This window comes from Python bivittatus, unplaced genomic scaffold (assembly GCF_059951505.1).
Source record: "Python bivittatus isolate LINGU-HERP-01145 unplaced genomic scaffold, Pbiv_v1 ctg000960_np1212, whole genome shotgun sequence".
In the NCBI taxonomy this organism is placed as follows: Eukaryota; Metazoa; Chordata; class Lepidosauria; order Squamata; family Pythonidae; genus Python; species Python bivittatus.
Window position 1 is genome coordinate 14,399,435 of NW_028277124.1, and position 15,467 is coordinate 14,414,901.

At 39.0% G+C, this 15,467-nt stretch overlaps 1 protein-coding gene across 1 annotated transcript in view; it reads right to left on the reverse strand.

Moving 5' to 3' along the window:
* Positions 1-5,595: 5,595 nt before the first annotated feature.
* ADGRA3 (adhesion G protein-coupled receptor A3) overlaps positions 5,596-15,467 on the reverse strand; it is a 51,823-nt gene continuing 41,951 nt past the window's right edge. Inside the window, exons 18-19 of the mRNA XM_088131326.1 lie at positions 12,674-12,769; positions 5,596-12,544 (exon numbers count right to left, since the gene is read on the reverse strand). Of these exons, the coding sequence (XP_087987452.1) occupies positions 11,299-12,544; positions 12,674-12,769 (1,342 nt within the window). The 3' untranslated portion in view covers positions 5,596-11,298. The remainder of the gene's footprint in view (positions 12,545-12,673; positions 12,770-15,467) is intronic.

Below are 15,467 nucleotides of genomic sequence, written 5' to 3' on the forward strand. Positions count from 1 at the left end.
ATAAAAAGAAAAGGAAAAGAAGGAAAAGGCTAAGCCTCTTTAAAAAAAAAAATCCATCTGGGGGGAATAGAGAGCAAAGCAGAGCTTCTAGCAGAAAAAGAGCTACTGCCACTAATCAAGGCTCTTGTGACTGGCTCAAACTTTCCATCTTAATGTTTTCAAAGTCGCTTTCAACTCCACTTTCTTGTTTATAGTTACGGATGGCACCTGTATAAACATGCACATCCCACTATCTTTTTAGAAAGCACAGGGTCTTTGAGCGTGCGTCACAATGAAAAAAAAAAGCACTAAGTCGCGCCTCTAAATGGCAGTGCAACTTTCTTTCATTTACTTTCTCTTAACTCCACTTTCCCCATTTCAAAGTCAAAAAGATATAAATTTCTTATAACAATAAAGAAATCTTAGTAAAAAAAAAAGGCTTAAAATAAAGAGTTATTGAGTATTAAAAAGAGAAAGCCAATCCAGTTAAAAATATATTTTTTTTAAAAGAAAAACATCTTGTCAATTCCACTAAAAAGGGAAAGTTGAAAAGAAAAATTTTCTCCCCCTTCTTTTTTTTTAATAGGGTTCAATCTCGCCGCTTAATCCACTTTTCTTCACTTTTAAAAATCTCTTTAAGTTACTTAAGGTGTTCTCTAAGAATAGTTGAATAGTAAAAGTCCATCTCACCCAGTTGACACCCTTCTCTTCCATCTTCCTTTGGAGCTGTCCCGGCTTTCGCAGCCATTTTTGGCTGCCTCTCCTCCGCCGGCTTCAAGAGCTTCTCCCCGGATCGATCTGGGACTTGCGGCGTCCCTGAGATCCGCGGGACGCGCCCTTTGCGTTCGCCATCTCTACGGGACGGCTTAGGTCCATCGGGACCGTCCGGGAGAGGAGATATCGGCTGCCATCCTGGGAGCCCAGGATCGCCCGCCGTATCGCCGCGACGCCAGCTCCGCCCTCCGACCTATTATTATTATTATTATTTTTTTTTTTTTTTTTGAGAGGCAGAAAGAAGCAAATATAAGAGATCACTCCACAAGCTCCAACGTTGCAAACGTAACAGATCTACTTTGCTGTGGTTTTTAATAAATCGGCACAGAGACAGGAACGAGCTGATGTCTCTCACCAGGCAACCCACAGCTAATGCTGAACAGGCACAATGTTCTCATAAGGAAGCCGCCAATGGCGAAGGGACAGTTCTGAAGACATCAATCTCCTGTGCACCTTCACAAGTTCCCAGGTGTCCTGCTTTTTTCCTACTTTTTTTAATGAATTCTCAGGCAGCTGAGACTGGAGAACATCACTTGTTGATGGGCATCACTTGTAGACTTGAAATTGGCCATCCATTTCATGCATAGCTTTCATAACAGAAGCAAAAATTAAGGAGCAAGCCTTTCCTAATAAACATTATTTTCTTACATTCACGTGCTTTTTAGGGCATCGTTAGGAACTTCAGAAGATTCCCACTGCCTAAAGATCTATACCAGTGTTGCCCAAACTTGGCCACTTTAAGATGAGTGGACTTCAACTCCCAGAATTCCCCAGCCAGCATTGAAGTTGAAGTCCACTCATCTTAAAGTGGCCAAGTTTGGGCAACACTGATCTATACAGAAGTGTTTCATCGTTTCAGCTTCTTCCATAGTCCATACCAGTATTTCTCAACCTTAGCAACATGAAGGTGTCTGGAGTTCAACTCCCAGAATTGACTTTCTTTATATTTAATCTTAGTCCAACTTGTTCTCTGTGTTCGACTTTCATTACTACAGCCTGCAGATCATTTGCATTTTCAGCACTGCCCTGACCTATTCTTCTAATTTTCTGGCTCAGGTTCTGACCCTCTCCAGTGACTTGTTATGCAGTGCAATAGGTGGAGATAGTAACCTTTTATTTCCCCTCCACCTCCTCTTTTGGGAGAAACTGTGTGTCCAAATCACCACCTTTGAGTCCCAATTCTTTGGAGAAAGTTTGTCTGTGCAGTTGTGTATTTTTCAAAAGAAATGGAGTGATGTCAGGACTGGATCTGGTTCAATTCTTTTTGCTTTCCTTTGATTACTATCACATCCTGTCTGTCTATCTATCCGATTTGCTTGCAAATCTGGCTTAATTATTGCCAAGAGGCTGCACAAAACAGGATACTCCTAAGGTAATTGAATTCTTATCCTTATCTTTCCCCTTTCCCACTCCCCCATCCTTTTTTTCTGGCATGACCAGTTTTCCTTTTCTTACCAAAGTTCCTACTATCTGCCTAACAGTATGAATCAAAACTTTATGGAATCTCAAATTGCCCAATGTCCCTTTTAGGGCTTTTCCTTTGCTCTACCCCAATATACTAAAATCTTAAATCGTCCCCTGCCCTCACTACTAATGATCCAGGCAGATTAATCAAGAACCTGAGATTTGGAATACAATTAAAACTCCAACCAGAACTCCCATATTTATATTTAACAACGGAAGAATTATACACACAATATTCACTCTATAAACTTCTTCAGAGGGAAGTTTAAAAAGTATAATTCTTTTCTGTTTCAAATACATTTTTCTTCAATACAGAAATTGCATAAATTATCTATGCACTAAACTACTTTATTGAAGGTCACATTATAGGGTTCTTCAGCAGCTATTCAGGCCTTCAAAATATCCTTCAGCTCTCTGGAATTAAACTTCTGATTATCTGATTAAACAACATGCTCTATTAATAATTTAGAACACTTCCTGCTTTGCTTATCTAAAAAAGTTTGTAGGAACTTAGAACCACTGGAATATTAGGTTGTTGTGATGGAAGGGAATTATGAAGGCCAGACTCAGGGAGAAAAACGTTTCATCTCCTGAGGCGCGAGGGAAAGATAAGAGGATGAGACTGGCACCTCCCTGAGGAATTCACAATGTTGTGGCTGGCATTACTTGGGAGCTGGGGTTTCAGTCTGGGAAGATTGATGTCAGGCCTAGCCCAAGGAACTCCAAGAGACCATGTACATTCAGTCCAGCAATGCTTATTAGCTACAACCTCTAGCAAGAATCTTCCCAGACCAAAACCCCAGTTCCCAAGTAATGCCAGCCACAACATTGTGAATTCCTCAGGGAGGTGCCAGTCTCATCCTCTTATCTTTCCCTCGCGCCTCAGGAGATGAAAGGAAACATTTTTCTCCCTGAGTCTGGCCTTCATAATTCCCTTCCATCACAGTTGTACTCTTCTGACTTCAGCTGGTAACAATTGTCTAGCATGGATCTTAGAAACGGTGATCTGAGGATGGATATCATACATTCATTTGGTAGTGTGCGTATTTTAACTTTACTGAGGTTTTATCTGATAATTCATAGATGATTGCCTGATTTAATTCTCCAGAATTAGCTAAGTAATCTCTCAAACATTGCTAACGTATTTCTTGTTTTTTTTTTTTATCATAGTTGAACAACTGGAAATGAGTTACTCTGTTTTTCTTTTGGAATGCAAGCTCCCCTGATTATGAGTTGCCAGGAATATAAATTTCAATTAGGGGTCAGTGGGAATTTCTACATTTCCTACATTAAACGTGGGACAAGATACCCTTTGGATATATTTAGGGTTTTTGTGAAGGCTTAGCCATGGTAAGACCCAGTGGAGGAAATTAAACTCTGTTTAAGTTCAGGAATCAACTATCAATGCTGGATTTTCAGTGACTCTCAAAGCTTCACTTGGCGATGCAATGTGGATTTGATAAATTACTTTGCATTTTTCAAGGAGAATAAAAGAATTCAAGGAGTTCAACTTGTGGATTTTATTTTGTATCCCAGTGTTATCTCAAGAAATTCCTTCTATTTAAACATGCTTTTAAAATCCAATTTAACCTGGACAATTAGTGAGTATTCCAACATTGCAATGAGACTTGGATATGCTTGACTGCCATGTTGATTGGTCTTCCAGTTTGCTGGTATTAACAAAGGCATATTATTTTAACATGAGAAAACACTGACATCAATATAGTGAATGAAAGAAGAATGCTAATTCTTTTGATTTCACGATACTTCAAGAGGACAAGTGATTAATTTTATTACTATTTGTAATGGAACTACTGCATTAATTGATCCTGATACTATTTCACCTGAAGATGACTTGGGGTCAAAATGCTTCAAGAGTTTTATCCATCTTTTCCAATACTGTGCTGCTCCTTCCTTATCTGCAAAATGTCCATCATGTTGTTTAGATTGTTAATATTGAGGTGTGTGTTTTAACTGCTAGCTTATAAACAGGGAACTACTTAGTTGGCAGGTAAGAATTCATCTCAGCCATGGAGGCAACAATCTGTCCCACTTGCCCACAATCAGAATCTTACTGTAGCTGTCAATGAAATGGTAATTATTTTACATGCCAGAAATATGGGAGTCCTTTATGGCTATTTTCAAAAGAACATTTCAAACATTTGCAGCTGTTGCTAAGTAGCCTGACTGCCGGATTCCCTTTTTTAAAGGCACCAAACCTGTTGTAGCACTCCTATGTGCTTTAAAGGGAGAAGCCATGAGAAATCTCTATAGGAACCGATGCCCAATTCAGTTTCTGCACCTATCACTATCAGAAAGTATTAAAAATAATGGAACACTGGGTTGATTCCTTTAAAAAGATATAAAAATGAGTAACCATACCAGTGCTAGGATATGGGCATCCTGTCTTTGTGGTAAGTTATTCCCATCAATGATTATGTATCTAGACAACAAATAATGGCTTTGAAAATGGAAACTTGTATATTAGGGTAGGTCTTTCCAGCAGTCTGGAGCACACAGGAGTGCGCATGGAGCAGTTGTCAGCAACTCCTTGAACCAATGCATCCTTTTTTGCAACTGCTCTGCTGCACCAACAGGTATGGAGGTCTGGCTTGCCAACAGGTGTTACTCACACCAGCACCCACTTCAAAACACCTTTTCTCCTGTTGAATCTGAAGCACTAGGTACCCTTCATTTACTGCATATGTAAGTGTATAATCTGTACAAATCTGCACAAGTTCATATGTAGGTCAATTTCAGGGGATGCTTTTGTTGGGTCCCATGTAACAATTATAATATGGAGCATAACATAGGAGAAAAGCCCACCAGAATATACTGGAGAGGATTCTACATAAAAGACCACTGTGCAAGTGGTAAGATGCATCTCCTGATAAAGCTGGACAAGGTTTCTGTCTGCACCAGAGAGCTGCTTGTAATTAGTAAACAGCCCCAAAATAAAACTAAGCTGGATGCAGCGATGACACTTCTTTGATCCTGGATTATTCAAAGCTAAGCACAGTTAATTAATTCATTAAAACCTTTGAGTTAAGCACATACGTGTTGTGTACTGGACCTTCCCAACAAAGTTATTCCCCAAACTTGAGTTTTTCCCCAACCGTTTCCTTTTAGCTCCATCTAGTGGCTCACGTATGGTCACAGGAAGCAGAACAACTTCATTTAAAAAGCTTCTCTAGAAATAGCGTTACAAATCTGAACCATTTACTATACTCTTCTCAGTACTTGAGATACTGATAGGCAACCGGCACAGAAAGTCATCAGCGTATCACAAAGACAGCAGAAATCAAGCTAGATTCAAGGGATTTTTCACCTTTATGTGCATGACACACAGCAAAGAATCAGAAAAAAGGATCACGCCCTACTTGGTTAACATCCTGTAATTTTTCAAAGGGTAAAAGAATGATGGCCAAGAGACAGGAGGCTGTGTATACACTGAAAGCAGGATGTCCTTGTATCAGCCATAGGACATAGTCTAAGACAAGAGGCGGGGGTGGCATCACAGCCATTCTAGGTAGTTTTAAGGAGTTGCAGATAAGGACTCTGTGAATGCCTTCATGTACTCCAAAAATATTATTTTTGCTTTGCACTGCAGAGCCCCATAATCCCCCAAACTGTCTTAAGAATATTGCAATAGAACTACAGTAACTTGGCTGGTAAGTTCTGCCAATCAAGTATGATTTGGGAATGATTAGTTGAATATGTGCAGCCTTTCTGAGGACCGGAGCAAACTTTTTTCCAACGTCTGGCAATAATTTTGAATTCTGCTTCAGGATATACTGATGAATTATCAGAGTACTGCAGATTCATTGCCAAGAGGTAGTAAAAGGAAAGTTTGTGTGCCTTGAATATTTGGGATGTATTAGTTTAAGTCTAAGTGTGGTAATTTAAGTCGAAAGAAATTGTTTCACAAAAAGGGATAGATTTTTAGTCCACTGATTTTTATCAATTATAATTGATAGGACTGGCAGCACCTTGAAGGCCATGCCTGATCTTCAAAGAAAGCTAAGCTGGATCAGGCCTGATTAGTACTTGGATGGAAGACCTCTAGGGTTGTGGAAAGTTGAAAAGCAAATCATCAAAGAAAGCAGTGACAAATCTTTCACACTGCAGTATCCCTCCTCCCACTTAAATTGCTTAACCAACAGATTCTCAGTGGTTTACAATTAACAAAAACTCTGCAACAGTTCAAAACATACACAGTAAATACAAATTTAAGCAAAAAGTATTCAAAATTACAATACAATGATAAATAAAGATAAAACAACAAAACCAAGTAAAATTTCAACAAATAAATTAAGTATCCCAAAATGAAATGAACTAACTACTCAACCACTGCTCTTTGGCAAAGTTCTATGTTTGGTAGCTTCTAAACATGAGTATCCCACAAGGCTGGAGCAGCAACTGAAAAAACATTAGCTCCTGGCCTTTCTCATTCCTTCATGAAATTACAGTAGGACCTACATTTCTCCCAGAAAGAGGCTGAACAGGCTGATTCTGGCAGGACTTCTGATAGGCACCACCTCATATTAGACTTTCCTCCCCAGTCACCAACTGGAATTGTCCACTAAGCTAGGAACAGAGCGATTGTAGAATAGTCCCTTGCACCCCCAAATCCTACAGGACGTCCAAAGGGATACTATAATCAGTGGTACGGAAAGTTGCTGAGACTATTAGATAAGGCTGGATGTAGAGAAGACCTGTTTAGAAGGCACCCCATATCCTCTTTCAAAGCTGTTCAGAACTATTCAGCTCTAATAGGGAGTTAGTGACCTCTGCAAATCTGCTAACATTTGAAATGAAACAAAAATTGAACAAAATTGTATTGACAATCTGTATAGACACACTTACCAGAAATTCAACTTCAGGACACAATTACTGAAGACATACTGATTTTCAGAGCTGAATTTCCTCCTACTCTTAGAATGGCATAGTCCCATCTTTGTTCAGCAACTGGGCTGTCTTTGCCACACAAAAGGAAAATTCTGCCCCCATGGCAATTCCCAACTTTTATTACTGTCACAATGCAGCCGTATCCAAAAGGCCATGAACAGGTGTAGACTAAGGGCACAGTGCAAAAACTCAATTCCAATAAAAACTAGATTTTACATTTATTTTTGGAAGATACATTTTACTAATTTCAGAGAATTTCCTTGTAACATATGTCAAATTATATTAGAAAAGCAACTAGACATGTTATGCACAAATACCTGTAAGGTATTTTAATGTGGATGGTTGTATGAAAGATACAAGACTGAACCATTGGAATCCTATGCTCTTCTGTATTGCCTGTAGAAACTTTCCAGCCAATATGGCTTCTAACATAGAGAATATGAGTTGAAAATGCCATTAACCATTACATAAAAGTTTCCTTCCTTGCACACAAAAAAATGTTTAATTCAATATTCTTAAAACTGAGTGAAGTGTTTGCCAGAGTTCACAACTGTACATTCAAGACATTATCATTGTAGTAATAGCTTGAATACATCTGAATTGAATTCAGATTTCATTTTAGAATTTTTAAATCATGTTTCATACCCGCCAGGTATCTATACATTTGTTACTGGGTAAAGATGAAGACATCTCAAGATGACAGGAGTATTAAAAACATGAGGACCTAAAAGCCTTTCAAAATGTAAAGGCAGCATTCTGAATTCAGCAGTTGTTGCACAAAAAACACTTAAGAAATTATTGAGGAAGTTCCATCACCAGTTTATCATGGCAAAGGTGGGAATGTGTTAAATGTTGTGTCTTGAAAAAAACCAGTTAGCATACTAAGTTTTTATTTATGAAAAAATATAGAAATTGCTGTTTTCCAAGTAAAAGATACAAAAATTAGAGCCAGGTAAAACAGCAACATTAAGAAAGTTTGGATGAACTGGATAAAAAGAATGCATTTTTAATTAACAGAATGACTTTAGCAGAAATTGATTACTTCTGTTACAGAAGCAATCTATTAGTGTGATCCAGTGTGCTGGTTTTATCTTTATCAAGATAATAAAAATTAAGAAACCCCTTAGCCATTGAACATTTTCATTCTTAGCATCAGTTTTTGTTATATAAAATGGAACGACCAAATCCATTAATCTACTCATATATCTTTTAATTTAAATTATTTGTTCCCTGGAACTTAACATCAAAGAAAAAAGGGAAGCTAGAGTGAAAAGCCAAGGGACATTTTCTCCATTTTCTTACTCTGGGGTTGTGTAGCTCTCTTTTCAAGGCTTTGAAAAATAAAATTGTGACCATCTATTGTAAAATTTGACATGCCTTGATAGATCATTCAGTAAGGGTAAGAAATCATTTTAAAATTGTTTTGCCTTTTTGATATAAAGCGGCTAGGCTAAGGTTAGAGTAAAAATCAGAACTATAGGGGTATCTGAGTTAGCAAACACAGATTACTAGGTTTGTCAAACCACTTAAATACACTGAGAGACAAGTTACAGCATATAGCGTAAATATATACCCATTAATGCCACCTATCTTCAAATCCTTAGTTTTGATGTGATGCTGTACATTCCAAAAGAGATTAAAAGATTATATTAACCATTTCATTGCATTAATACAATGTAAAAAACTTATAGTAGTACAATCCAGGGAATTAATGTTTTTTTCTTCTTCCATGTCTTCCTCCTCAATGTTTTTTCTTGTCTTTTCTGGACGTGATTGATCTGGAACGTATTCTAGGAAATTTTCCTTTTTTCCTACTTTTCTCAATAACAAACTGTTTATTGTGCAATTTGCAAGTTATTTCTCTGAGCTGAAAGAAATGTAAGCAAGTACAGTGGTACCTCGGGTCACGAACGCTTCTGTTCACGACCAATTCGGGTCACGAACAGCACCGTTCGCAAAATTTTGCTTCCGTTTGCGAACGCCACATTGGCTGACGAACAGGATCCGCGGCCATTTCCTGCCATGACATGTGGCCGTGGCTTCCTGTAGGGAGGGGGACTCTCCCTCCAAGCAATAACCGCCTCCCCACCCACCTTCCTGTCCTCCACGCCAGAAGTCGCGTTGAGCAAGGTTAGCATTCTCTCTCTTCGTACTGTACTTTGTGTCATATTTTTGTGGTTTAAAAAAAAAAATACATATGGTTCATACGGATTAACCGTAATTACATCGAACCTTATGGGAAAATTTGATTCGGGTCGCAACCAAAATCGGTTGGCGACCAAATTCGTAGAGTCAGAACGGATTAACCGTATTTACATTGAACCTTATGGGAAAATTTGATTCATATCGCGACCAATTCGGGTCGCGACCAGTCGCGGAACGAATTAAGTTTGTAACCCGAGGTACCACTGTATCTGCACCGCAGACCCGCAAAGAAAAATGCAGCTGAAATGGATTAAGTTTTTGACCAGGCATAGTATGTATTTCAGAGCACTAGACTTAAGTACAGGAATGCAGAAAAGGTAGGCAGGCACAGCGAAAGGGAAAATGTAAACATCAAAAGGGATATCACTCAAAATGTCATGACAAAGTCTACGTTGATGATATTATATGAGCAGCCCAGTTCCCCAAGGTGACTGCTTCATACTGCAGTGTTTTTCAATCTCAGCAACTTTTAAGATGTGTGGACTTTGCGGGAATTCTGGGAGTTGAAGTCCACGATCTTAAAGCTGCTGACGCTGAGAAACACTGCTTCACTGCATTTGGAAAAGAGGATGGAAACATTAATTTGTTCAATAACAGCTCTAATGTACCCGTGGAAATTCTATTATCCATGGCTTTAGCCAAGAGACTACTACTTAATTTATTTGTGGAAATTACAGGAGGAAATCCCAGATCAGTAATTGCTGAAATGTTAAGAAAAGCAGGACAGGGGTTGGTACAGAAGTTCGCAGTCACAAACCTTAAACTACTATGTTTGTATTTAAGCTTACAAAATCCTTTGTTTCTTGCTACAACTGATATTTCATACATCATCTTGTGGCAATTCCAAGCTTGTCACCTGAAAGATCTTTGCAGGGACGCTCACAGTACCGTACCATGACAAGCATATCTGTGCCTAATATGTGATATTATCCGCCTGATACTTTTAGTAAAACGTATACCTGTTTAGTGACAATAACCTGTTTTAGTGACAATAACCTAAAATGACCTGTTTAGGTTTTCCTTGAAATTCACTAATAATCCTTGTCCTTAAAAAAAAAAAAAAAAAAAGGACCGCAAGGCTGCTAATTTCTGCAACTTTTTCTTTTTGCCTATTTGTGAGTTTGGCCCATAGCACTACTTTTGATTCTGCTACACAGGAAACAGAACAAGAGGATGACCAGCAGCAAGTGGATGGACACAATTACACGGCAATGTCCACCATTGGAAGACCAGAAAGACCAGTTGGGGATAGATCATCCTGGGGAAAATTTATCTAGGCATTTGCTAAGAGTTGACACTGACTTGATGACACCTAATCAATCAACCAATCCATACAGTTCTTCACAAAAGGAATATATGTATGTGTGTATGTATGTATGTATATGTACACACAACACACTCGTTAAAGGTTGGCTGCTATGTTCTCTGGCTATGAGTGTCTAATACTGAGTGTTAACATTTTCTTGATAAATAACCTATCAAGCCATATACAGGTCCTTAAACATACAAAAATGCTATATTATTCTAGGCTATACTCGGACATTGACTAGACAACACACCGCACATTTGGGGTAGAGTATGGTGTCAAGTCCCGAGAATGCAATCTTATGCATAGTTAGCTAGCCACAAAGCTTATGGCCAGTAAGATGAAGACTGAAGCCTTACAACTGCATTTGGTATGTAAGAGAACTTTAAGTAATTTATTTTACACATTTAAATACAAAAGTGAAATGTATTGGACATATTGAAGAATGATCTTACATGGAAAAAAAATTTAACTGTCCAGTTTGGCATCTCAAAACAGGGACTGGTAATGAAAGATCCATGAAAGAGCAACTGGACTATAAAAATGTCACAGATACTTTCTAAGGTGTATCCAATGGCAGATCTCCCATTCAAAATACCTTTATGAGTCAAGCACAGAAAACAAGTGGTCCTCTTAAGCCCTTTTAGGGATGTTCAGTAGCACTACACAGTAGTTTCATGTTTCCATAAGCCAGTCCTGATATTTCCAGTGCTGTCAGCACTCAGAAACGTCCCATCCTGGGCACTGCTTTTCAGAGGCCCGTTCTGGACTGCTAAATTTAAGCCATAGGACTTTTGCTGCCCTTCCAGCTCAACCACCATGGGCTTCCTTAGCGTGTCTTTTTTGGAGGTGGGAGGCACCGTTTTATCAGTGTTCCGGTGTCCTTTCTGAAGAGTGCTGTAAGCATCACTGCTGTCTGGCTGGGACTGGTTATACTGCCGTTCCCTGTATGCCAGATAGGCTCTTCGGGTCCTTGAATGCCCTTCAGTAATACTTTGACGTGTCTTAATTAAGCCATTCTGGATGCTTCCTTCTACGCTAGTGGGAACATCGTAAGCATATTCCCGTAAGACAGTCAGTCTGCTGGCACGGTGTCCTTTGCTTCTGTTTTTGTGATGGCGACTGGGGTGCCCATTCGTCCGTAAGGGCATCTCTAAAGGGGCTACATGCATTTTAATTTCATTGTCCACAGAGTGTTCAGTAAGACTGTTGTCAAGAGGAGGGCCAGGGTTTGGTGCTACAATACCCAGAGGACACTGGGCTGCCGCAACCTGGATATTGGTTAATTTGCAACCTTGCAAAGAATTCTTTAAGCTTGATGCACTTTTGTTAGTGCACGATGATTCTGCACTGCTATTGGTGCACTTGGCAGGATCGCTATTTGGGCCACCTGCACTGGAAGAGGGCTGAATGTTAACTTGTACCGAATACGTGCTCCTTCCAGGACAGCAGGACGTTAACCAAGAACGTCGGACATCTTCTCTATTAACGCCATGATGCATTATTAAAAAACTGCTAAGGCACAAACAAAGGACTCCAAAAAAGCAACTGAAGACTAAATCCAAGGGGTAAGAGGAAGAAACAGAGTGGGCCCCCAAAATCCACAAAGCCACATACAAAAATAAAGTGAGGCTCACGCCTCGAAGTTGTGCATGGAAGCTATGCTCATTTTCCAAAGCTGTAGTGGAAACCAACGACACGGACAGAGAATCTTGATTGTTCAGGCTGCCATGTTCATTGGTGGCCAGGCGCTGCTGCTCTTCGCTCGGTTCCTTAAGTTCAAACTTACGTTCAGGGTGCCTTTTCAGTTGTATAAATATGCTGAGAAAATACATGCAATTTACAAAAATAATGAAGCCAGCAGGTCCATAAAATGCTCCCAAACTTGGTTCCCATGCCATCCAACAACTGCAAGAAAAAGAAAAATCCTTAAGAAAGGCATTTCCATGGAGGATCTAAGTCTTTACCACTGTTTGAGATCAAGCAGGATCAGCCCTCCACAGCCCTCCAGCTCCAAGTCAGTAAAGCAATACTCACTACGCCGAGTGCGGTTTGCTCCCATAATTTCTTATATTTGCAGCAGCTGTTATCCCACAAACTATCACAGGGATTCCTCCACCAATTAGGTAAAACCTAAAAAAGAAGGCAGATACTGAACATTAGTTTAAATGATCAGAAACATGATTTACCACCTGTGCCCATGAGTGTACTAGAGAAGGGTCCTAAACAACAGTACTGTTGAAAAGACTATCAATGATCCTGAACTGAAGAGAGAGAGAGAGAGGCATTAAAATTAAAGGGATCCTGCCTCTATGCTTCCAGCGATGTCAGAGTCTGCACACTCAATCCCAAAGTCCAGTAAATCCTCTGGAGACCAAAAGTTCCATCAAAGATTTCTTTATTCAGGAGAAGCATACAGCATCATAGTTTGTTGAGTCTAATTCTACATAGCAAAGCCTTGTCCTTTTAAGCCCAACTTCTCCCCCTTCTAGGTTTCTATTCCCGCTTGCAACTCTTTGCGCCTTGCCCTGGTTCTTACACCTCCTGGCTTTGGATGTCTGTTTCCAGATAGAGATAACGGCACCTGGCCTCCTCTCCCCCCTTTTTATGACAGGTCAAGCAAATGGTTTAGAATAACATTCCCACATTCTCACTATTTCACTATTGATCTATGGTTAGCAATAAAAGTAAAAGAAATAAAATAATTTGAAGGTTCTGGTTTGCGTAGATCCTGACAGTTTTCTAGCTGCATTATTACAGGGGCAGAAGTATCAAGTGGCTGCCAAGCTCAACCCGCACAAGATGCTGGGAATGGCTTCACCTTTTTACATTTTCCGATTCTTTTTAACAAATTCTGCAGAATGGCTAAATCTCTGCTCCAAGTGCACGTGGAAGAGAGGGATAAGACAGCGAGGAAGCTCTCCACAGCACCCCTTTTTTCTGGCTGCAAGGCTGCTGCCATTCCATTACAGAGGTGGGTACATGAATTGCAACAGGGGACAAAATTAAAGGCACAAGAACTTATACGAATGCTGAGGTTGACGTTCTGGTGAAGGGTTTAACTCCAGACCACTGGAAGTAAATTCCACTGTAATCAACGTTTCATTGTCTGCTAATGATTCTGAAGCAGTTACACAGTACAGAAAACATAAATCCATAAAGGAGATTCTTTAAAGGTCGGAATAATATATAAGACACCATTACCAGTCTTATGAGCGTGAACTTACAAGAACACAGTTACTGACATAACTATTCCTGACAAATCGTTGTCCACTGGATCACAAAGAGTTAGAACTGACAGAATAACATCCCAGTACTTTTAACCACCTAGGATGTATTTGTGTTGCATAAAGACAGGTAGTAATTTGAAATGTTCTGCTGCCCAGCTAAAAGGAGATACGAGCTAGGACTGCACATTATAACCTATTGTTTCCAACGTAATATAACCACCAAGATTTTTTTTTAAAAAAAATATGTTTTGGAATATATAGAAGACTGCCTCATAAAAGATAACACTCTACTGCACTATTGACTTCAACGGACAGGGGCTTCAAGGAATTCTCAAGGGGCCTATGGATCAAACAGCTACTTTTGATTTGTAATAGTCATTTTGTTTCTCAAAGAATGCAAGCACAACAATATTCTTTAGTCTTTGTATTCAGTGGGAATCATAATTATAACAAGACATGGATGAAAAAGCATTTTGAAAAGACAAATGACTTACAAAGGAACAGAGTTCAATGTTGCAGAAATGTCTGACTGCTGAAAAAAAGTACCTTGACAACTGTGTATTATCATATACACACTATCCATGAGAGATAGTTCCTGCAATGAATGGAAACTGCCCCAAAATAATATTCTGTTCAGAGAAAGGTATATTATTCTATGTAGTACTTCTATTCTGGTACCAGTTGAGATTTCAGGCACAGGAAAACTCCACATTGGTTTTGCTCATTGTACAGGTAGACCCCAGTTTAAGAACGAGTTCTGTTCCCAAGGTCTGTCCTTAAGTCAAGTTTGTATGTAAGTTGGAACAATTTTATTGTATAATACTGTATAACCAATATTGTGTAATGAAGACAAACCAGTGTATTTAACTTGAATTGTTGTGTATTTAACTTGAATTTTGCTACAATAGGCTCCGTTTTTGACTATGGGTCATCATTAAACTAGCCATTCTTAACCTGGAGACTACCTGTACTTTTATATTATTTTATACGAGCAGGAAATAAAAGTGTAATTAACACCTAGTGCTACAATGTTCCATTCAATTTTGAGAAAAGCTGATCAGTTTCTGCCACCTTGTGGACAAAGATGGAGGAAACTGTTTTAATGAATATGGTAGAGCAGTCTTCAACCCTTGAGAAAGTGGGAATCTGTGAGCTGGAGCAAGAGAAATGACAGATAAGACTGGCTGGAATTGCCTCTTCCTTTCTTAGTATTCTATTCTACACATCTTCCAAAATAGTTAACTTTTTTAAATGGAGGAGCTAGCACATTATATATGCATATAATAAAAATAAAATAAGCTGAAATGAACCATTCCTAATTACTGTTAGTCTCAGGATAGCTTCAATTATATTTCACTTGAGGCTTACAATATTTAAAAGCAATACATACTGACTAGCAATCTTTCCATGCATGTGACCAGTTAAGTTTACAGGGTTTTTTTTTTCCTGGCTAGAATTTCATGAGTTTCAGTTCAACATATTAAAAATGTTTGATATCCTGTCTCTATATATCCTTAAGATCACCCTGAAAGATATTATGATTTTCATATACAAATAATAATTGTATACAGCCTCTCCCATGCATTCTGAAAATATTATCC